The sequence below is a fragment of the Trachinotus anak genome, unplaced genomic scaffold (genome assembly GCF_046630095.1).
Source record: "Trachinotus anak isolate AG129_WGS33_773 ecotype Australia unplaced genomic scaffold, CSIRO_AGI_Tana_v1 ptg000007l, whole genome shotgun sequence".
NCBI lineage: Eukaryota > Metazoa > Chordata > Actinopteri > Carangiformes > Carangidae > Trachinotus > Trachinotus anak.
The window spans coordinates 9,749,405-9,771,374 of record NW_027273858.1 but is presented as its reverse complement, the minus strand read 5'-3'; the positions used below and the strand labels follow the sequence as shown (position 1 = coordinate 9,771,374).

Genomic DNA, 21,970 nt, shown 5'->3' with positions numbered 1-21,970 from the left:
GGGATTTAATTAGATAGATAGATAGATACTTTATTCATTCCCTAGGTGAAAATTAATATTGCTTCTTGTTTGTGCAAGCTTGTTTTTTTGGTAAGAAGGAAAACTGCTATTTTCTTTTACTGGTTACCCAAGTAATTTATCTCTGTTTTGAAATGATCTAGTAAGCTCCATATATTTTGTGTAAACCATGGTCTGCCAGGAAGGAGAGCACACCCCATAATAATAAGCCCCCATCAATTGTAGAAATAATTTAATTTTGGAAGAATAATGAGTCGTACTAATCTCCATGGTAGAGAACATAATGAAATTTGCCTGCCTCAAATTTGGAGTCGCCTCTTCAAGAAGTCACTAACAATAAATACAATGTGTTTTACCTTGTTGAAAACCAGTAAATCTTTGATTTAAAAGAAGTGGGGTCAGTATCCTTTGATGCTCTTAAGGTCAGGACGAAAGCTAATTCTAAACCAGAAAGTACAAATTTAGGATAGGATAGGGACTGACACTCATCCAGTCCAGGGAAGTGGCCATGTGAGAGTGCATGCACAGTTCATCATGAAATCTATTTATAAATACATAATATATTTACAAGTGAGGCCAACTGATTGCTTTGTGTGCACTCCCGTAGTTAAGTAACGACTGAAATTTGTGTTGTGGCTTTTGTCACATGGTGTATTTGTACTCTTCATGCTGAAACAACACCAAGAGGGAGGGAGGGAGGGAGGGTGTTGTGAGCTATGACTGCCATCTGCAGACAGGTGTGTGGAAGTGCTTTGATAAAAACAAAAAAACAAAAACAAAAAACGGTTCAACCTAATGTGCCACCATTATCAAAATGTCTCTATTGGGGTTGTTGGCATACAGTTTTCACACAGCTCATGTGAAACGTGTGTTTGTTGGGGGTCGTCTGGGGGAGCTTGTTCCCCCCAGTGCGTGCTCCCCTCTCCGGGCCAATCACGTCGCAGATAAACAGCAGCGTTGCGTCATCGTTGTTGTGGTGGCTGCATCTCTCAGCTGCTCGGACAGATTTCGCCACCATTTCGCTTAGATTTCGGCCCCTGGAGCTGCGTGACCGTGCGGACCCGCGAGTTTCCACCAGTGCAATGTCGCTCCAGAAGGACATTTCGTGTGACGAGAGTTTGCAAGGTACAGTATACACGTCAAAACAAGCCAGTAGCTCACCAGAGCTCATGCTAATTGCTAGCCAATAATTTAGAAATCCAGAGGTGACTAACATCCAATCGCCTGAACTAGCCCCGGGAAAAGCCTGAGCTGATGTAGCAAGATTAAGCTCTATAAGTGGTGAGACCACTGTAAGACGACAGCCCATCGTCCTGGTTAGTGAACTAGGCTAATTTCCAGTGCTGCAGGATCAGATTGCCTCCAAGCCAAGAGCAGTCCCTCCATGTTTATTGTTCTACTGTACCCAGAGCCTGCGTGGCAGTCCCAGCCTATGTAGGCCAGTGGGACAGCAGTGCATATCCACAAGCTTTCATGTAAAGACTACTGTATTTCATTTAAGGTTCCTGGGTTGAGCTGCATTTCAGTGGCAACGGCTCCCAAAGTACAAGTCATCATGGAAGTCAGGAGCAAATCCCCACGTCTAGCCAGGAGGTCGACGTGGAGAAAATGCTGCTGGATGCACAGAACGAGTCTGGCAGAAACAGCTCCAGAGGAAGCTCTCAGTGCAACAGGTCTGTGAGAAAAGGGGGAAGCAGTGTTTCTCTTGTGCAGTGTGTAATACAGATTGTCAAGAAGTGGTGTTCACAAAGTTTCCCCTGTGTGTCGTCCTCTTCACATCAGTCCACTCAGAGCACAGACCCCCCTTCTGCTGTGGAGAGGCTCAGAGGGAAACAGCTCACAGGTATGTCTGTTGGAACCACTGATTTGTATTAAAATCTATTAATCAAAGTCTAATTAAGTATAATTTAAATAAATAGTTAATTTGATAGTGCATAGCATAACGTTGTTTTGAGATATTTGTGATGGCCAAGTTGATGCTGGATTATATTTTTCAGTCAGATGAAGACTTCCAAGAAACAAGACGGGAAGTAGAGAATCTGATGAAGAAAAATGCTGACTGGATCTGGGACTGGTCTAGTCGACCTGAGAACAATCCACCAAAGTATGTTGCCACCACTAATTTTTTAAATTATAGTATCTGGTATCATGATTGTGTGATTATTCTAAAATATGGACAAAAATGTGCTATTACGTAGTTCAGTTAAAATGGTAATGTCTATGAACTAAGTGATTACAGTTAGAATGCACAAGTAATCACTAGCAATAGGAATAATGGCAGTGGTTACAGGGATGGTAGAGGAAATTGTTAAACCCTTTAGTGGTAATCACTCGCATGTAGTAGCCTAAGTATATATTTTTTCACACCATGATTTGTAATTGTAATTCAGAGAGATTAAAACGATGTCTGTGTGCTAATAGGTGTCAGCATGACATTAAACTGGCACTCATTGATTTTAATATATTCAGAACAATGAAAAATTAATGTGCTCCTCTGTAGGGAGTTCCTGCTGAAGTACCCTAAGCGCTCGACCTCTCTCAGCATCAGGAACACCAGCGTCATGAAGAAGGGAGGCATTCTCTCTGCTGAGTTTCTGAAGCTGTTCCTTCCCTCATTAATCATTTCTCACATACTTGCTGTTGGCCTAGGGTAAGCAACATCATTTAATCGCTAACTCTGGCAATATTACAGTAGCTCGAAAACTAAAAACACATATAGGAACCTCTAGAGGCAATTAAAGAAGGATCCTCAGAGAACCCTTTAAAACCCCAGTTTTTGACCACATACAATTAATGTATTTATGAAAATATAGACCTGTTTTTCTACTGTTTAGATAGTTTTGATCGTGATATATTCCAGTCTTGTGTTTGGATTTTTGGTAGTTGGACAGTTTTAACAATTTTATTTACTTTTGTTTTGTGACATTAATAAACATAATGATTGCTCAGACTATAGCATGATTGGACGTGTTGTTGGACAGGCAGCCAGCGGTGGCCATTAATGTTCAGTGTCTCAGATAGTGTGTAAAAGATAAAAGTAAACTACTTGTGTGTTGAGAGCTTTGTTCCAAACCCTAAGAGTGTTCAGGGCACTCAGTTTAGTCTGATGTGTCCCACCTTTATGAGGAAATTGTGTTTAGTACCAGCAGTAATTTGTCTGTAGAGCAACAACACCACAGCTTATCATCTCAACAAGGTTACTTTTAAAAGAAACACTATTGCACAGATATTCTTTCTAGTGACAAAAGTATGATGATGAAGAGGCATGAACAGACTCGTAAAATTTTCCCAGATGTTTAATTATATAATTTGCTCTGAGCACCTGATTTTACATGTTTGTCTCTTCTCCTTTTAGGATATATATTGGGAAACGCCTAACCTCCCACAACACCTACTAAGTAGAATAGTAGTGTGTTGCAACACCTCGTCACCTTGATGTGACCTTCTTGGCATGCCTTAAAATGGGACCTTTTGAAGATCAAGGGAGATGTGGCCATGTGACATGGTCCAATTAGATTGAGAGCCTCATGTTGCCCACAACAGCATGGAGATTGAACGGTCCGTCATTGCTGTTTTCATGGTTCCTACTCCTGAACATAGCATTGACCAATCCTCTGCTCCTTGCTGTAGTCCCTGTCCTGATCTGGAGATGACTGTTTTGCTGCTTCCTGCTCCTTAAATCTGCATGTTGGGGAACTGATATGTATTGTACATCATTTCCTATTTTAAGTTAGAAGTCACTTGAGATTTTAAATGATATACTGCCAATTGATTTTGTTTGTTAAAAATCGGCAGTGGATAAAGGGATTTTTGATTTTTATGTTTTTTTTTTCTTTGTCCAAGGGATCATTAGCTTAGTGTTTAAGAGATAACATTCATCACTGATTGCTCAATTTCTGCAACTGTAAATTGTATAAAATCATATGTTAGCTTATTAAGCACAAATGTGTTCATCTTACACAGAAAAGCTGGAAACACACTTATGGCCCAAATGCACAAGTTAATATGTAGCTGACTTTCAAAGGAGAGGACCACGTGCAGATGAACACAATTAAAATTTTATTGAACTTTGGTCAAAATAATAAACAAGTGAATACATTGCCACCATGTTAGGAATCAATGGACAAAGACAATGCATTATTATGTGTTTGTTTTAATGTCATCAGTATATGTTTTGTGTAGTCAACTTTCATTTCTGCATTCACAACTACGGAGATAAGATCCACATTTGCAATACGCGGTTCAAATTTGGGTGACATCCCTAATAAATGAATAAGGGCACATGTATGAGGCCTGTCTGACTTTTACTTACTTATTACATGATTCGGAGGCACTCTATCACATAAACTGTATGGTGTGCAATTTTCCTCCTTTACGTGTTTTCATAGACAGCCACATATAGCAGCAGTATATGAGGACATAACTCTATAAAATAGGATTTACAAATAATGCACATGAGGTTTGTAAAACGTTTGGGGACATGTAACTCGTAGCTGTCACTGATAGAAGTAGGTATTAAGGCTGCAGATTCCCTTTGTCCTGGGCCCCATCTTGTGCCATGTGGTTTCCAGCCTGCATCCTAAAACATGGTCAAAAACTAGAAATTAATCTCTTGACACAAACACATTATCGGTTGTCTCCAACAGTGGTTCTGAAACTGGTAGCCCCAAATAGTATTTCCATGACAAGTTTGCTTGAGATCTGCTCAAAAGACAGTGGTGTGACTGAACATTTTTCCACCTCTCTACAACATAAAAACATGCAAAGCAATAAACATGTTTTAATACATACTTCTAAATTTAAAAACACATCTGTAGTTTTAGTTTCTTTTATTATGTGGATGACAAGGTGTACTTGAGTAGATACAGTCAGTGAAATTATGTCACCGTATTGACTGGGGTAAAGTAAGAGGAGGGAGGGGAAGAAAAGAAACAAGTCCACTTTCCAAATTCATGGCCTCTTCCACCAGCAGTTTGGCCTGAATACATGGCCAATGGGGGAATGTTACAGTTAGGCTTATTGGCCATTAATCCGTGCTTCAGAGGGCCCAAAATCTTTGAAATGATGTTACAACTTTGACAAGACGTCATTTTAAGGGCTTCCAAGAGTTCTGTTGTTAAATCATGAAATGAAGGCTTAAAATGTCAACACAAACACCAACGTTCAAGAGTTTGACCTCTAGGGAGTGCCATTCCGTCAATTAGACCCGAATTGGGCTTTCTGGGTCAGGGGGGCATGTTGATTGCCCTGGTGCCAAAGGCAAAAACAACCTAAGCTCAGACTCAAAATAAAACAGGCCTATGGATCAACCTCCTGTGGCAAAAAAAGTAGACACGTGCTTTCGAATTCTTCACCAGGAGGACAACGAGGCTGTTTCTTCTTATACAGATAGACAAGTAGTAGGCTTAACTACACAGGTACGGTAAAAGCCCTATCCTCTGGAGCCCCAAATCTTCTAGTTGATTTTGTCCTGGAAAATGTACAAGTTGTTGGTGGCTGCCACAGCTATCACGTTATCTTTGGGGTGCCAGGCAGTGTGGAGGATCTTCTTGTTGAAGTCCAGGCTGTCCACGCTGATCTCATCCTTCTTCCTCTTGCCACCAGTGGACACTTTGCGGGGTTTGAGCGTAGCCCGTGGTTTGCTGCTCTCCCGGGATGCCTCCAGTGTGATGTCCCGCCTGGTGTTGCGGTCAAACATTCGAAAGAAGTTGTTGTAGGAGCCGGTCATGATGGCACTGATGACCGAGAAAGAAAATCAAAGTGATTGTTTGCACTGACTTGCTATGACACCAGTGATAGACACATGAAATACAAAAACCAGGAACATTGTTCCAAATATTATAAAATATACTATAAAAGTAGTAGCAAGTGAAATACTTTCCCATGCAAAAGCATGAGCACTTACCTGTCACTGCCATTCCAGCAGCACTCAAACTTGTCGAAGATGCAGTCATTTTCATACAAGGAGCAGAGTTTACTGCGAAGGTATTCATGCACCTGAAACAAAAGAAATGACTTAGCCTAAATATTCACTTGAGCCTAATGTCTTCATCTGTATGAGTATATGATTTAAGTGTAAAAGAGCTCATCCAGCTGTCGACTGAGTATTGCAAATTTACCCCATGTTTTCTCATCACGCGATTCGTGACTTTGGCTCGGAACATTTTAACACAACTGTCCTCAGATTCACCAGACACACTTGTGATGCCATTCACTGAATGGATCATATCCTTTCACTTTTCTGTATGATCTTTCACTTAATATGAAGATACTGTTGCAAAATTATACGAATTTAAATAAAACTGGAAATTAGGAATGAAAAATTACAGTTACAGATGAGAGATACTCTGCAGCACAACTGACTTACTGGTATATTTGTTATGGAAAACACTGCCATGTAGTGGAAATAACGATGTTTATAGCCTCAATCATATAAAAATGTTGTGCTTTTTAATTTATATATGTTACATTAAGGGTTGATTCTAAGCCATTGCTTGACTCAGAGAAGTTATTTTTGAAACAATGCTTATTTTGTGCTCACAGGGGTTAACATCAGTTATTTATTTAAACCACTACATGTATGAAGTATATTTATGCACCTGATATGTCTCCACTGGCCTGTTCTCCATGTTGAGGTCCCAAACTTTGACGGAGAGGTAGTCACGTGTCATCATGTAGCGTCCGCTGTGACTGAACTTCACGTCCGAAATGGAGGAGATGATCTCAGAGAAAAAGGATCGGCTGCTTGGATCCTCAGGCTCCTCAAAGACTTAAAAAATAAAATAAAATAAAATAAAGTCTTCAACTGTTATTTCTAACATTTCTAATCATTCCCATAATGGACATGGTTCGACTACAATGTTGCTAAATAAAGAAATCTGTTATTTTAGTAATCAGGGTTTACCACATTCAAAAGTGATGTTTTTAAATTGATTCTGTCTGACCAAAAGTCAAAAAACCCTATATATAATAAATCAATATGGAGAAAAGCAGGAAATCGAAATATTAGATCAACTATTATGAAATGTCTGGTATATAACTGATATATTTAAACTCTAATCAACGAATTTTCCACTGATCGACTAATTAATTGACTCAATTCACGTGCAGCAGAGGTACTTACACTTTGAGTGCCTGTCGCAGAGTGCTGCTGCTCGCATGTCACACAGGCGGATGGTGCCTTTGCTACTGCTGTACACAAATACATTGCATTGGTGTGGATGGCACTCAGCAGCTGTGATTACTTCTGTCAGTTCCTCCATGTTGGCAGGCTTGATGTCTACAATATCTGGGAACACAATGTTAAGGAACTAGCAGTCTTATGTTTCAATATGAAAGAGTGCAAAGAACTATTGACCCTTAAGCCACATATCTAATATCTGCTGCTCCCTGACAAAGAAAAAGGATACTAAAACTTCTGTCTGTGATTTCCAAGTGCCATAGATTTATTCTTAGGTCATCTGCGGAGAGGTACGTTTCATGATCACTATTTACAGAAATGGAATTAATGTGATAGGTGTGCGCATTTGCAAAGATCCTCCGTGGGCTTGCTTCTACCATGAGATCCATTGGCATCAGTACTGGTACCTGAAACAGAGAACATGGAACTTTTCAGACAAGATTTTGTAAAAACCATCAACAGCCATTTTCGAATGAGAGACAGATTACATACCCGTAAAGAGGTGATTCTAAAGGGGTCTCTGAGTCGTCCATCTTCATCTTTCAGGTTGTAACCTTCTGCTCGTTTATCTCTTTCACTTATTTTCCACAATTTGATAGTTTTATCTAACAAAAAAATTTAAGGAAGTTGTAAGATTTAGAGGTCAAGAACCATTATCTGACAGGGATCAAGTTAAGTCACACACTTTCAAATTGTAATATCAAATGATAATCCAAACAGATGAAAAATAACACTTACCATTTGTCGAAAGTAGAAAGTGAGCAGCATTTTGTTGGGGTAGCCATCTTATTTTATTAATTTTTTCCTCGATTTCTAAACTTTTCAAATAGTCAAATTCTGGCTCGTGACTCTGAAAAGTGCTATAGACGTTGTACTCCCCGCGCAGGTGTGGACGATTCTTAGACTGAAAGAAAACATTGTAAACAAGTCAAGTCAAAAGGTGCACACATTACTACTGCAACATAGTCAGCAGGTATCTTCTGACATTATACTGCTGATGAAGACACTTGACTGTTGTTCCATTTAAATCTTACCTCCTGTTCATGTTGAAATATCACTACTCTGCCTCCTTTATCTCCAGTTGCAAGCAATTCTCCAGAATAGTTGAACTCAACTGTTGAGATTATGTCAGCTGAAAATGGACACACATACTGATTTAGACCTCACAGCTCAGCGTTCTCAATGATAGTTCTGATCACAGCTAGATCCATGCTACCGGTGCAGAGGACGTTTTTCTCAGATGAAGAGTGTGACACACAGACAGCCAAACACGCACACCCATTCATGTATGAATGAATGAAAACACGCATGATGTCACTTTGACAATTTATGGACGCAGCACATTGACGTCATGGACACGGTCGCTCCCCTTTTAATAGCTTAGCCACCACCTAGCATACGGCTAGCTAGCGGCATATAGTTATTTACAGAAGAAAGGGCGTTTGTGCAATCGATCCACAAACAGAGTCACTCCAATCACGACAGCTGCCTTGAATTAAAACCTGTGCGACCATCTAGCTATCGTGCATCTCCCGTGAAGCCCAAAGAGCATCCTCATCATCATCAGACCACCTAGCTAGCTTCCCATCGTTCTAGCCTAGCCGCCGAGCTAACGTTAGCCACATACCTTCCGCAACATCTTCATCTATCGCTCCTTTTACTTGAGAGAAACACCACTGGAAATCATTTCCTCCTGCAACTCCTGTAAAAAAACACAAAAGAGACAAAAGAACAGGGCGTTGGTTTGTGTCTGATTCGCGTTTCGCGTAGCGATAAAACGACCTGACAGTGACACAGTTTGACAACTAGCACCTTAGCTCGCCAGCGCTAACGTTGGCTAGCTAACTTGCAGATTCAGGCCATCACACACACCAAGTGAGGTGGATCCTTCTCACCCCTTCAAAAGTAGCTTACCCGCCATTGCTTCATTTAGCAGCTCTTGCTGTACACAGCTTCCAATACCTAATCAACCAATGCGGCTTGCTCGGGGGAACAGATAACATCCACAATCAGTGTGAAGACTCGGGTCCGGATCTGTCAAGACCACGGAAATTATCCGTGATTTTTTTTTTTTTCTTCCAAAATGGCGCACAGTACATGGAGAAATGACGTCATGCACACATGCCACATCCTGGCTCCCTCCATCCTCCCGAGCATCATTTTATCAAATCTGCATTCAGCCTCTATTTTCAGTGCTTTTCAACTTCATCTCCAGTACATTACATATTAGGAGCTGCTTATCGAGCCTGTGTCAGCCGGTTCAGCTGTCCTCTGATTCGTGGGTGGGACATATGACACATGACACTTTACATCAGGTGTAGGTGTCTTTAGATGAAAGCTGAAGCACGAAAATCAAACGATCAACAAATAGCTATGCAATGAAACATTTTCATAGCCTTGTGTTCATAGTCCGGGTATGGCTCATACATATAATGTAACGTGTAATGTAGCTGATAAAGTACTTGCAGCGTTAAACGTCTATTGACAAATTATATAATTCATGATAAAACTTTTTTTTTTTTTTTTTTTTACATTGTTCGCTTGGTCGTTGTTGCTGTTAAATATAAAATGTGTCTTAACTCAACAAAATTGCATGACACCTTAGAAGTGCCCCAGCTTTCTATTGTATGGTCAATGGGTGACATCTAGTGGGGAAGAGGATGAAAACCCAGTTATTTTATGTTGGGTTATGCAGGTGTGTTACACCTCTGAGGGTAATAAACTGAATGTACATACTTATGTATTATTCAGATCCCATTTCACAGAACTGCCAGAGGCCTTTTGTGTTTTTTTGCTAGTCTTTTGTGACTTGATGTGTAAAGCCTGATCAGTCAAGTCAACTGAAAACAAATACAGTAGTGTTAAAAAGTTAAAATACAACAATTTATTTCCACAGTTTGAATTTTGACCTGTAACAATAAGGCTGAAACTGCTATGTCGCTTACATGTATCTATCGTAATCTTGATGATCTTTTTCTACATCATTTATAGAATGAAAAATGCTTATTTATTTTGGTTGATCATTTGTTTTTTTTGTTTTTTTTATTTTATACAAAGCATTCAGTCTGTGAACCAACCACTTGTATGCTATCAGTCATTTTGCACAGTTTTCTTTAAATGATGGATTATACATCAGGGAACAAACTTTCCAAATGTTCCACTCAGAATTTGCCAAAAAGTATGCCATGCATATTTCTGTTCTGTTTCTGTTTCTGTTGGAGATATGCTTAAAATCATTATGCAAAATATACATGATGTTCGAGCTGTGGTAGCTGTTTTTAGTTTTATGCTTATTTTTCTGTAAACAGCACTCTCTGAGGGCTGGGAGGCGAGGATAACCCATAGGGGCTGATTCTACAATAAAAAGTCACATTCCAAAAAAACTAAAAAAAACAAAAAACCAACAGATTCTGATGAAGTGTGAGAATATGTAATATCTGGGGCACATTTCAGTGGCTGGAATAACCAGAGATACTGTATGTTCTTCTAAGTGCACTGATTGATAGGAAAAGGCTATTAATTTCACTGAAAAGTAAAATGAGGTCCTGTGTTTTTACAGCTGCTATTGTATTCTAATTTTACTCTTTATCTTTAAATAGCACGGTGGCCTGTAAAGTGCTCATTAACAAATAGTGCTTGTTTTTGACCAGATGTTACAGGTCCTGTGTGTCTTTGAAGCTAACTAACCCTCTGCACTGACTTCAAGTAACTGTGATTATAAGCTCTGGCTCCAAACTACTATATATTTATGATATTATGTCCATTATGATTTTATTTGTTTTGTGCATTTGCAGATTGTCCTGGAGGTGGCAAGTGAATGAAATAGGGATGTAACCTGAAAGACCTGGGCCAAAACCTTCTCCCCGGTATCTCCCTAGCTCCACATCCCCCTCATCACTCACACAGCGTCCCTTGGGGAGAAGCAGAGCAGAGGCCTGGAGGTTAGGCAGACTATATCTATATCTATAGTTATATATATATATATATAAAGGTGGACCAACTTGTGCCTGCAGTATTGGTACAAGTTGGCTGGTGTAAGACTGTTCATAGAAATGAAATAGCATGCGTAGAAATTTGTGTAAATTATACATTTTACAGGTGTTCCCTAAGACACAGTTGAATAGCGACTTTAAACATAATACACCCAAATAAGCATTTTACACCTGCTTGTGTAGCGATCCCATTTGTAGTTGAAAGATGTGGTGTGTTACCCTTGAATAAAAAATAGATTGTTCACCAGTGTTTTGTAAAAACCATCATTATTGTAAGAACCACTTGAACCTCTAAAACATCCTTGACTTCTACACGAGGAGCCCTGTGCAGCTGCACACAGCACCGAATGGGTTTGCGGTGGTTTTTACTTTGATAGCTTCAACCTCCGACTAAATGGAACAAATTGTGTAGCTGTCTGATGAGGCAGTGTAGACATTATTCGCTGGATACAAAAATTACAAAATACTTTTGATTTTAAAGCATAAACTAGTTTGGCTATAGATGCTATGAATGGCCAGATCAGGATAAAGGATACAAAAAAAAATTGCTTTTGTAATTCTGAGAAATGATGGAAAGCAGCGTTTTTTTTATTTTTTTTATTTTAGTTTAATTTCACTTCCACTCTAAAACGTCTGTCTTTACTATATATCATTCCTATAAATGAGAGTAAATAAAATTGCTGCCATGACTAATAGTGCACTATTTCAAACAAAAGGAACTGTTTGTGTTCACCATCACAGTGTGAGGGAGAAACATTTGCCTAAAGCCTAATTTGTGATTTAATAAACTGCACAGCCTAATTGTTGTATACATTAGATTTCTCAAATTTTTACAAGTTCAGTGTTGTGGCTGTGACTGTGTATGTGTGTGTGTGTGTGTGAGAGAGAGAGAGAGAGAGAGAGTGTGTGTGTGCTGCCATGCCGTAGCTTCATCAGGTATAAGGAGAGGTGTTGACTTTATTCCGAGCCTCCAGTAACACCACTGACTCTGATAGTTCCCCATCCCTGTGGGAATTCATTATAAGACAGCTAGAGGCTGCTTGTGGATGGTTACTGTGCTGCCCGTATGTTAACTTGTCGCTATCGCGCAAGGCAAACATGTGGTGCAGCTGCTTTCTCTGGCTGTGGGCAACCTGGAGAGATTGATTGGTGAGCCTTCTGTTTTATCCAGGATCAGGGCCACATTCAGTAGACATGGTGCCTCCGGAGAAGCAGCCATTTCCCCCAGAAAATATGGCTCATTACCAGCACAGACAAAATGAAGGTATATTGACTTTTTAACATCTTACAACACACCTATTCCTGAGCCGTTTAACAACAAGCGTTTGTTATCTTTACTTCATTGCGTTCTCGTGTAACTGAATAAAGAAACAGGCCTGATTTTAACACGAGCTCATCGTGTCCAAGTTTCTTTTTGACAAACTCAGACGCAGCTAAGTACTGATTTCATCTGGTCCAGTGTGAATATACACACCGAGGCATGCACATAAATACCCATACACATGTATTTGAACCTCGCACAACACACAAACATACCCTTCCCCCACATTTGGTCCATCAGACAGTTTTTAACACAAACCATTGGGCAGTGGATGTGTCTGCTCTGCTCAGGGGCATAAGCTCTGTCCAGACCCTCAGTCTTAACGCACACACACACACTCACACACATACACAAACAGCAAAGACAAACACAATCAATTATTCAAGACTCTTGTTTTGGCTCATGTGTTTTTTTTTTTTTTTTCTTATTATTTCTGTTCTGTTGTTTCTATAGCATCCTCTGGCAAATTAACAGCCAGGAGGCCCGATGAGTGAGATATGAGGCCTGATGACTTGAGGTCTGTGTATGTCTTTGTAATTTAGATGGCTGAGTATAATTTGCATGCACAGCCTTCAACATTGTCTCATTGTCTGAAAGAGATTATCCTTGCGGCTCTCTACAACTGAGGGTTGTCAGAGACCTGGCTTGGAAGACAAACCTTTGCCTCCTTGTTTATTTCCCCCCTGAGTGGAAATTTTTGGTGTGGCCATTCAGTGCAGTTAAACCTCACGCTGGAGCACACAAGCGATGAGTGCAAATGGTACTTTTTTTATTATTATTATTATTATTTATTTTTCAGTTCTACCTCTTTGCTAAGGCTGTATGCCTTCATAGATAGATACAGTGTATAGTGTATATTTTACATACAGGGAATGTCGTTTCTCAGTGTACAAATTTGTGCACTAGATGGCACTATGGCACTTATTATTCAATGCCAGCAGATAATTTCCATTTTGGAAAGTGTGTGCAGCCGACACAAGGGATGATCACAGACGGCTTGTTTTCCCCGAGCTGATGTTGATGGTATCATGAAGAACTCCATATGCACTTACATTTATTAATTAACTGTTTTGACCTTTAAGCACAAGGCAATTGTTTTGACGGCTGTAGTTCCACGTGATAAAAACCATGGAAAAAAACACAAAGCTGAATTTTTTTGTCGCGTGGATCGCCAAAGTTTCCAGCTTATCTCCATGAACACTCTGAACTTGACAGATTCACAGATTTTTTTTTTTTTTAAAAAAGCTCAAGCGAACATGAGAAAAAAATATACCCTCACGAATCAATGAGAACAGAAAAGCACCACATTGAGGGGATATATTAGATGTGAATCCTTGCAGCGATGATGTCCTTGTAACAGATCATATTGTAAATAAGATGGGTTAAATTGCACTTGTAGCTTCCCTTCAAACAGTCGGGCTATTCTCTCGGGGGGACGAGAGAGTGCTGCAGACTCTTCCTCTAATAACGCTAGACAATGAGATCCCAGCTCATAACATAGGCCTCCACTATATAGAACAAGTATTGGGGGCTTAGCAGCTAATAAAGTGGCAAGTCTTCAAATCCATGTCAGAAGAGCAGAGTGCCACAGGGACCTTTCATAACACTTGTATGTGCAGGTTCAACTGCAGTGTAAAGGTTACACATCCACATTGTACTGATCTAACCTGATGAGTTGCCTTAAGCCTCACAAATTTCAAGGCTGTGTTTCTTATTTAAAGAAGCAGAACTGAATAATTCTCCCACTCTCAAAAAGATGACAGGGGTATGGAATGAATGTTTGAGATGCCTTACAAAATCTACTGTGTATCCTCCGTGTGCATGAAGCATTGACAAATCTGAAATCTTTCTCTCTCGCTCTCTCTTTAAAAAAAAATGTAATTAAATTCTGATTTTGTTTTATATCTGATAAGCTTGCTTTGCCACAGTTTTTGCAAAGGTAATTTTATTTTTTCAAAATGAGCGAAAATCATAATACACATCAATTTTGATAATTGAATCACGCTGCCCTTTGAGTTCACAAAACACAGTCTCAGTAATTAGCCTTGATTGCCTAGTCTGTGTTTCATAAATGGTCTCTCCCGCTTTCTCTCTAGTGAACCTGTCCTTCACTTGAGCACAGACACTCCTCCAGCATTTCCACCCACTTTGTTTGTGAGTCTTTGATCCACAGTATTCCAGTTAAAGTTACACCCATGTGCTGCAAGTTGAAACTTTCAGCATTGTTGCTCAGGGGAACCTTATACCCGTGGCGCCTTCTGCTTTTGTCCTTCCCTTTAGCAACAGAACTCTCCTATGGTCCCGGACAAAAGACTACTCACGACACCATTTTATGATCTCTGTGATGATACCGTTTCCTTCTCCTGCTCGCATGTTACCTCGGTCTGCTCATCTAATCTGAAATGTTAATGTCAAAGAACGTCATTAAGGGTTCTCCCATGAGACAGTTGTTGATTTGGCGCAAAGGACAGTGAAGTAAGAGAGGAGACATCCTTTATCCTGCATTTTAACTGCAAACAACAAAACTAATTTAAATCAGGACTTTTTTTCTATATGGTGCGTAACACCATAAAAGTGTAAAAAGTGATGCCACCAAGTTGATAATTGAATCATAAAACCAAATCTCTAATTTCATTTTTTTTTCCAATTATATTGATGTGCACTATCAGCTGGACTACGCTCATAATACTCATTGTGTACAGTGGGTGATTGTGTTTGTGCACGTGTGTACATAATCTGCATATAAATTTGCTTGTGTGTTAGTATGTGTTACTAGAATTACACATGCATGTTAAGTCTAATTGAAGCAACATTAAAAAACATTTTCTACGCTAACAACGTAATCTGGTGCATAAAACACATAAAGGCAAGAACAACAAATGCGGTATATTAAAGTAGAGTGTAAAGTGCTGCGGTGTCTTGCCTCTCCAGTCTGTCTAATCACTATGTGAGTGAAACATTCATGGTACACTAGATCAGTTCAATATTTAATTTCTCAACAAAGACTACATGATGGAACAGATGCTCAAACTTTGTATGTTTCTCAGGAGAGCAAAACTCACTTTCATGGAAGCTATTGAGAACAGAGATTCTGATTGTGTACAAGCTTTGTGTTGACTTCTCTGGGCTCTTCACCTATGCACTAAACACACAGTCATGGATAAAAAGATGTTCAAACATACTAAGTGTGCATAGTGAGTCAGTGCTCAAACCATGGACTGAATACATCAATTGTTTACATCCAGGGGCACTGAAAACTCATGTGTGGAAGCACATTAGTGATGCACCAAGGTTGCCCTTTGCCTCCACGTCACATTTCAAGTGAAAATTTGACTTGGCATGTTTACATAGGATTTCTTCATCTCCCTTTTAAACCCCTATGGGCAAGCTGAAGGTGAGGGGAACTAAGATTATTATCCCCTGTTTCTCTGAGGAGCTTTTCTTTATGCACACCCTCACAGATGTCGACATTTGGTTAGGCGGTGTACATAGAAGCCCCAGATTATCTAGCGCTTCAGGAAGTCTGTTTAGCTAAAGTTAGGAGGGGTTACTTTCCTGCACCTTCCTGATTTACCCTTGTGTTTTGTAACATAGAGACCCCTGTGCTTAGTCATACGTCTATATTCAAGAGTGCATAAGAGAAAAATATTGCCGCCCATTCAAAACCATAGGTCGTAGTTGTAATGATGTTCACGTCAATAGGCTCCACTTGTGCAGACGTAGACCTAGTCACAGGAAGCGTAACAGATGGTGTACTATATGTCATAATGCTATAAAATCCAACAGGAATTGACAATTGAAATCCCACCCTGGAGTTTGCCTCTTTTAGCTTTGGCATAATCTTCTCAGGATTTCAATTGCAAAGTCAAAGAGAATAGTCTAGCACACGGGGACTAGTTATCTGGGGCAAATGCGGTCTAAGGTTGACAATGCAAAGGCTATGTTTATGTGCATCACACTTGCTATACTGAATGTTTCCCAGAGTGCAAGAACATCCTCCCCTGAATTCTATTCCTCTTCCCACGTCCCAGTGCTGCCGTGGAAAGTAGGCCAAGTGAGCACCAGGGCGTTGCTTTTTTAAGATGATCAGTTTGTCAGTGTGTTTTTGTGTGTGCTCAGGACGGCTATTCATGTGGCTTGACTCTGTAGAACAAAGACCAGCATTATACAATTTGCAGCACTTCCAATAGCAAGGAAAAGGGAGAGGTTGGAAAATAGGGACAGGACAAGTGTGGATGAAACAAAGACAAAATCTGGCTTGTACTCTAATTCATTTACTTCCTCTTTTCCACCTCTTTGTTGCAGCAAAAAGGTCCCTTGCCAGCAACACTCCTCTGCAGGATCATACTGTACTCTATAGCTGGCATGGAGTATTTTTAGCTATTGCTGTGCAGCTTTCACCTTGACTCTCTCCGTCTTGACATCATAATTAACATTTCTGTTAATAGTAGCACAGTTCAATATTAATAAGGATCTCGGCTAAAGTCATAAAATCTGTTGTAGAGTGTGTTGCACTGCACTGCTGACACATGAGACACCTTGCCAGGCACCATCAAATCTGTATCTCCTTAATGATGTGGAAGTAAATTACAGGCACTGATGCAACATGTTGAAAATATACATTTTGATGCGAGTGACTTGCGGGTGGGGATAGTCTGACTATAGGTTGGAAATAGCTCCATCACAGGGGTCAATAGGCAAATTAAAGTTCTCCTGAGTGCTGAGGCAGAGGCTGCTCCCTGTTTGGTCATGCACACGCACATGCGCTCTGAGAGAACCAAGGTTAAAGCTGATGCCTCTCCTTTTGGAGGCCACGTTGCCCGATGCAACATGTGCCCATATCATACTTACTGATGAGATGTTTAAATGACCTTTAAAGTCAGATTTTTCTTTTCCACCCGTTTTTTTTTTCTTCCCTTTTGAGTGGCACCCTCCGTTTAGCATCTGGGCGCATATATTAGGCCTATAAGTTAATATGCTGCGATTTATGGCTGAATAATCAAATTTACCTCACTCCCATCAGCGCCACTGAGAAATGTGAGGCGGTGTGATAACTTTTTTTTTTTTTTTTTTTTTTTAAATAAAGAATTTTAGATGGGCCTACAAAACAGTGATGGACGCAATCAAGACGGGGCTGCATGAGAGCGAAGGTATCCTGGGTATTTGGTCATGTGTATTTTGGTCTAAATTTCCAGGGGATATTTTAGATGTTAATAGCCCTGAAGTGGTCTCGGTTTCTTATTTAATTTCTCTCGCCTTCTTTAAATGTAATTCGCCCACAGACTGCGCCGCAAGGCTCTAAACCGCGCAGAAAACTCTCTCATCATTTCCACAGCAGAATGGAAATGCAAATTGTGCGCACGGGCAATGCCCTTGACAGAGCTCACCACTGCACACAATTAACAGGAGCACCCTGACAGAAGTTAGTGACGAAATGTGAGGTCACACCAGCTGTGGGCCACATGCTGGGACTGTGTCCATTTGCGACAAACCCCACATTAAACGCGTCCAAAGGATGCACAAGTGGACGTAATAATGATGATGGGAAAAAAAAAAAAACAATAACGATAATAATAACACTAGCGTGGCTTGCGTGACGATGTAATTTGAAGTTATTTTACTGAATGAAAAACAGCTCTGCTCTCTATATATATCTATTTTATCTTTATGTATTTATTTATTTATTTATTTATTTTAAATTTTTTTTCATTCTTGCCTGCACGCTGGTCATCAATCTCTTAAGAATGCTCCTGCAAAAATATTATTATCATCACATCTTATTATTATTTGAGATCATTTGTCTCACAAGCTACACAAAAACAGTTTTCGGGTCGCTGGGGTGGGGGGTGGGGGGTGTGGTGGTGGTGGTGGTGGTGGTGGGGGGGTGTGGGGGGGGTGTTAGATAAACCTATGTTGAGATTTAGCTATCTTGTCACTGAGGAACACAGCTGCCTCATATCGACACAATGATCTCAAGTGTAACCAACGAGGGGCGCTGTCCGTCTATCAGCGCCGTGACTGGGGCTTGACACGAATAGCCTCTATGATTGATCTCATCACTCGTGGCCATTCGTGTTTTACCCCTATAATTAAAAATAACGCGCAAAGTGTGTTTTAATGTGATATTTGAATATGTCATATGGAATCCCGCATGTGCATTTATTATGGCCGGCGTTAATAGCTCCTTGAGACTAAAGTTTGCAAGGAGACGTTTTGTCGTAACATGGAGCCACTAATTTAATTTAAGAAACTCAAACAATGGTGAACATTGACTAATTTGTCCCTGCTCGGGAGGAAAGTCTCAGAGACACAAGAATAAAATAGAAGTTGATCTTTCAAAGCACAGCTACAAGTGACAGAAAATTAAAAACAATGGCTGTGCAGGTTTGTTTTCTGGGTTTTTTTTTTTTTTTTTTTTTTTTTTTTTTTTGTGCACGGAATCTCGCACATGTCACATCAACATAAATAACTAAATCACCAAATCACTACATAAATAATAAACAAACAAACAAACAAAGAAATACATTTTAAGTTCAACCACATTAGCATTAAAGGTATAAACAATAGAACTAACAATGTTGCAGTAAACAGTAGGCCTGAGTGGGATAATATGGGATTGGAAATGATAACTTAGGGCGTATTTGATTATTTAAAAGAAAAAGAAAAACAAAAAACAGAAGATCACTTTAAAACAGTGATGAAGCCGTGAGCGAACTTGCTTGGTGGGTGCTAATAACATTTCTTCTCCTTCTTCTTCTTCGTTCTGTCCCCCCCCCCTTTTGCCAATCAATCCATTAGGAAACAATGCAGGTGGGCATAATGAAAGTGTTGTCCCAATAAAGTGCATCGATGGACAGCTGCGCAGCGGCCGGCTGATTGACTTTGCCTTGACATCTGGGAGGCCCGCTGGCCCCTGGCACGCGTGTAGGCTGATGTCGCCATTTACATGCAAATGTAAGGAGATCATGAGGGCCTCGCCCCGTAAATTCACACCAAAAAGAAGACGTCACCCCCAATACGGAGGAGGCTCGTCCCGTCGAGACGGGAGGTCTTCCAAGTCACCGTGCACATTTTTTACTGGGAGCCACGCGTCCCGAGGAGTGTGGTTTTTTTTTTTTTTTTATATATCAGTGGTCAGGCCCAAATCTTTGGGGGTCCATTCATTGTGACCACTGAATAGAAGCATGGGATAACAGGCCCCCGTGTCATCAACCGGTCATTTAAACGAGCAGTCAGCCTGGGTCGCTGCGGCCAGGATGCAGAGATCATGCAGGCAAACAGTTTGCACTTGTTTCCCCGCTCGTCACCCATCACTTACCTCCGGCGTGCTGTTGAGAAACTGCTTTTTTTTTTTTTTTTTTTTTTTTTTTAACCATAAGATCCTCTAATTCCACGCCCGTGCAAAGTTTCCGTGCACGCAGCCACTAAAACCAACGGGGAATCAACATTTCTTTTATTTTGATGCTAACATTTCACCTAATGATGGAGAGCGCATTTTCCACGGTGTAAGCCCACCACGCAGATGATCCCACAGAATGAGCTGAGACGGATTCAGGCTCCGCGCCTCAGTGTGTGGAGCAGCTGACTCCCTCTCTCCACGTCCAGATGGCCCCTGCACACAGATTTGCATTCATTTTCCTCTAATATCTTCTGAAATAGCGGGGCAGCTGCATTTGTTGTCAAATACGGTTTAAAACTCCCTTTCAGGACAGCATCGTTACCTACGTGACGGGTGTGGAGATCCATTTTCCCTCTCCAGTCAACAGTATCAGATCTAAGAGGATTTGTCTCAAAGTCTCCTAATTTGATAATCAGATTTAAATCGCCTTGGTGCGTGTAATCAGGGGTTAAGTTCTAATAAGCGACTTGAAACTGTGCAAAAAAAGCTCAGTGAGTTCTGTGCAAAAAAGATATTTGCAATCTCGGTAGAACAGACAAAAACATTTACAACATGCGTGTCGGTTTGTTTCATCTAAGAAAAAAAAAAAATTAACAAAGAGCCCCCCCCTCCCCTTGAGTTACTCCTGATATTTTTTTCCACAAATTGAAACTTGGATTTCTCTTAAATAATAAAAAAAAAAAAAAAGTTTTTTTAAAAAGAAAATCCACACCCTCATTTTGTGACTGGGCAATTTGGCAATAGATTGTGTAGAGGTGAAAGCAACAGCTTATAATTCACTTATCTTTGGCAGCAGCTATTAACCCTCAGCACCAGCTAGATAGATTGCTCAGGATATAGCACACATCTCTCTTCCTCGCACCCTCCCCTCTCTCCCTCCATCCTCTCCTCCTTTTCACCACTAATGAACCGGATTGCTTGCTTGCTCCTCTCGGACAGAGTCGGACATGTAGGCAGTTGGCTCTTTAAAAATGATTAAGATGTTTCTGATTATTACTGATTTTACGGGACGTGCATGAAATAAAGAAGACACAGAACCATGGCTTTTCCTGAAGTTTGTTTAATGTCATGAGACACGGTGGCTCTGCTTTTTTTTTTTTTTTTTTTTTTTAAGCCCATAAAGAGAAAGTCAGAAAGTCTGACTTTATCTTCTGTAAATGGCACAGCGATGTGACTGATTAGTTTTGACATTAATAACATGGATGCCAAAAAAAAAAAAAAAAAACTATGTCTGGTTTTCAAGCCTTGTTTATATTTTATGCTTCTCGTAATAAATAAAGAAACGAACTGCACCGCGACTCGCAAGTGAAAGTCAATCATCTGTTGTTCAAATTCTCGATGAGAAGTTGATGTAAATAGATTTATAAATCATGTCTGATCATCAGAAATCAGCGTTAGATTAATTACGCTCTAATTACACAAAATAAGCTGCAGCGCAAGAGTTAAAAGTGCACAATAAAAAAAAAAATGTATCAATTATATGAAGAAACATGATCTGCCATGATTGAAATATGATTTATGGCCTGTATATTCAGACAGCTATTGAGATGCTTTCGATACATTAGTGAACAAACAATCACATCAAGCCAATTTGTAATAATAATAACACATTTAATCGAATAAACATGTCAAATACTATTAATTTTAATCCAATATAATAGAACTAATCACGGAAATTGCGATCATTAGGCCGGCTAAAACTCATAAGCAATGAATCCTGAATTTCGAGTTATTATTATGTATTATTTTCTTTTATTATTATTCTTTTTTTTTTTTTATGTGTGATGGTTACACCCGGTTGAATTTTCCATATCGTTAAAAAAATCAAAACTCACCACATATAGGGCCTAAGCAAGAGGAAAAGTGGAGCGAGTGAGTGTTCTCAGGCTGCTGCACTATAGGGCTGTACCCGTACAGTGGAGCGCCACTGCCTGACAGGAACCGTCAGAGCTCCATATATGGTCAAAACCACGCCCCTTCAGCGTCATATTCTGACAGCGCCTCTCCCGTGGGTTTAGAGTTTTGGCTCCCGGGAAAGATTTCAGTCCTCGGGGAAAGAG

At 40.1% G+C, this 21,970-nt stretch overlaps 2 protein-coding genes across 2 annotated transcripts; one reads left to right on the top strand and one right to left on the bottom strand.

Annotated features, from left to right (window-relative positions):
* The first annotated feature begins 965 nt into the window (after positions 1–965).
* Positions 966–4,305, top strand: LOC139622782 (BCL2/adenovirus E1B 19 kDa protein-interacting protein 3-like). Its single transcript, XM_071480371.1, has 6 exons — positions 966–1,143; positions 1,520–1,691; positions 1,801–1,861; positions 2,016–2,122; positions 2,519–2,668; positions 3,374–4,305. Exons 1-6 carry the CDS (start codon positions 1,101–1,103, stop codon positions 3,414–3,416), a joined length of 576 nt encoding a protein of 191 aa, XP_071336472.1. The 5' UTR covers positions 966–1,100; the 3' UTR covers positions 3,417–4,305.
* LOC139622781 (serine/threonine-protein phosphatase 2A 55 kDa regulatory subunit B delta isoform) lies at positions 4,065–9,283 on the bottom strand. The gene is made up of 10 exons (XM_071480370.1): positions 9,113–9,283; positions 8,826–8,900; positions 8,233–8,330; positions 7,937–8,102; positions 7,691–7,803; positions 7,428–7,605; positions 7,142–7,306; positions 6,618–6,787; positions 5,924–6,015; positions 4,065–5,753 (listed from the first exon to the last, which is right to left on the bottom strand). Exons 1-10 carry the CDS (start codon positions 9,117–9,119, stop codon positions 5,474–5,476), a joined length of 1,344 nt encoding a protein of 447 aa, XP_071336471.1. The 5' UTR covers positions 9,120–9,283; the 3' UTR covers positions 4,065–5,473.
* Between the last annotated feature and the right edge of the window lie 12,687 nt (positions 9,284–21,970).